Source organism: Octopus sinensis, unplaced genomic scaffold (genome assembly GCF_006345805.1).
Source record: "Octopus sinensis unplaced genomic scaffold, ASM634580v1 Contig11292, whole genome shotgun sequence".
NCBI classification, from domain to species: Eukaryota; Metazoa; Mollusca; class Cephalopoda; order Octopoda; family Octopodidae; genus Octopus; species Octopus sinensis.
Genome location: NW_021832297.1, coordinates 20,001 through 22,500, shown reverse-complemented (window position 1 = coordinate 22,500; position 2,500 = coordinate 20,001). Strand labels below are relative to the sequence as shown.

General features: G+C 40.9%; 1 protein-coding gene across 1 annotated transcript in view; it reads right to left on the bottom strand.

Annotated features, from left to right (window-relative positions):
- Positions 1-1,142: 1,142 nt before the first annotated feature.
- LOC115228879 (sialin) overlaps positions 1,143-2,500 on the bottom strand; it is a 21,196-nt gene continuing 19,838 nt past the window's right edge. The window contains exon 11 of the mRNA XM_029799359.2: positions 1,143-1,391. Coding sequence (XP_029655219.1) covers positions 1,239-1,391 — 153 coding nt within the window. The 3' untranslated portion in view covers positions 1,143-1,238. The remainder of the gene's footprint in view (positions 1,392-2,500) is intronic.

The following is a 2,500-nucleotide window of genomic DNA, read 5'->3' as shown; positions in this document are numbered from 1 at the left end:
CAGGCACACGGATTAAGTCGATTACATCGACCCCAGTGCGTAACTGGTACTTTATTTATCGACCCCGAAAGGATGAAAGGCAAAGTCGACCTTGGCGGAATTTGAACTCAGAACGTAACGGCAGACGAAATACCTATTTCTTTACTGCCCACAGGGGACTAAACATAGAGGGGACAAACAAGGACAGGCACACGGATTAAGTCGATTACATCGACCCCAGTGCGTAACTGGTACTTTATTTATAGACCCCGAAAGGATGAAAGGCAAAGTCGACCTTGGCGGAATTTGAACTCAGAACGTAACGGCAGACGAAATACCTATTTCTTTACTACCCACAAGGGGCTAAACATAGAGGGGACAAACAAGGACAGGCACACGGATTAAGTCGATTACATCGACCCCAGTGCGTAAAACTGGTACTTTATTATCGACCCCGAAAGGATGAAAGGCAAAGTCGACCTCGGCGGAATTTGAACTCAGAACGTAACGGCAGACGAAATACCTATTTCTTTACTGCCCACAAGGGACTAAACATAGAGGGGACTAACAAGGACAGGCACACGGATTAAGTCGATTACATCGACCCCAAAAGGATGAAAGGCAAAGTCGACCTTGGCGGAATTTGAACTCAGAACGTAACGGCAGACGAAATACCTATTTCTTTACTACCCACAAGGGGCTAAACATAGAGGGGACAAACAAGGACAGGCACACGGATTAAGTCGATTACATCGACCCCAGTGCGTAACTGGTACTTTATTTATCGACCCCGAAAGGATGAAAGGCAAAGTCGACCTCGGCGGAATTTGAACTCAGAACGTAGCGGCAGACGAAATACCTATTTCTTTACTGCCCACAGGGGACTAAACATAGAGGGGACAAACAAGGACAGACATAGGTATTAAGACGATTACATCGACCCCAGTGCGTAACTGGTACTTTATTTATCGACCCCGAAAGGATGAAAGGCAAAGTCGACCTCGGCGGAATTTGAACCCAGAACGTAACGGCAGACGAAATACGGCTACGCATTTCGCCCCGGCGTGCTAACGTTTCTGCCAGCTCGCCACCTTGTCCATGTGTATGATTCTTTCAGCTTGCTGCCCACATGATGATAATAATAACAATAATAATAATAATAATGATGATTTAGAAATGTTTGTTTCAGTCCAAAAGGCACTTGTCACATTATAAATTGAATTCGGAGAAACATTGGTTTGTTTTTAATTTTTTTTCTTTCAATTTCCAGTTACAATCGGCTCCTTTTGTTCTTCATCTGACTGGGCCCAGCTTTGTTCTTCCCCAGATGCAAATATGAGGTAGAATACAGCGCCAATAACATTGATTGAAACTGACAAGTAGAATACTTTGAGCCAGCCAAAATAGGGATCCTGTTAAAAAAGAAAAAGCAAAAGAAAATATAATAATAATAATAATGATAATAATAATAATAATAATATGTTATCATGTACATTGTTTTGTCTTGGTATAAAAGATGGGCTACAGCAAATATTCTGCTCAATACCACAGATTTGCTTGTCAGTTGTTTGACCTTAACCAGTTGAGCATGTCCCTTAGTGGCTGACGATATGTGCATCTCTGATCACGAGCAGAAGTAGTGGGGGAGCATCATAGCCATGTTGAGAGGGATTCTTTGGGGTTTGAATAATTCACCTCTGGAAACATGGGTGGTTCTTTCAACATCCTTAAACAACCCTTATTCAGGGACCTTTTGAGCGGGATTGCTACTGACCTGAGAAAAAGAAAATTCTAACTGGGCCCCACCTGCAAGGTCATGTGCTGTTTACCTTGATATGAGATCACCATGTCACGCACATATGGTTGTGATGCATGTGCCTGGTGTACCCTTATCAGACGGGTAGTCATGATGGTATATTGGGCTTCGTATATTTTACCCCAGTGTCACTTTGATGGCATGCACTGCTCTCTCACTCAAAATAATAATAATAATAATAATAATAATAATAATATTAGTAAATATAAAGACCTGTTAATAGAAATTGTAAAAATGTGGCATCTCAAGGCGACTACAGTACCAGTGATTGTAGGATCTCTAGGAATGATAAAAAAAGGTACTGAAACCTATTTGAAAATGATTCTAGGCTCACCATCCCTACAGGAAGTGCAAAAAATCGTATTAACTGGAACGGCTCATGTACTGAGAAGAGCACTATCGCTGTGAAAATAACATCCATCCATGAATTTATTTATTTATTAATTTTTAAATACATATTTTATCTTTGAATTTGCGCGTGTAATCTGGGAATGCATACAATGCCCTTCTCTGCCCTAGGTGTATGGAAAACACTCGGCGAGAAACGGAAGAAAATTTGAAGAAAGAAGGAAATAATAATAATAATAATAATAATAATAATTCTTTCTACTAAAGACACCAGGCCTGAAATTTGGTAGGAGGGGACTAGTCAATTACATTGACCCCAGTGTAGGGGGCAATTTCTGCTTTTTGCTATTTTCCCCA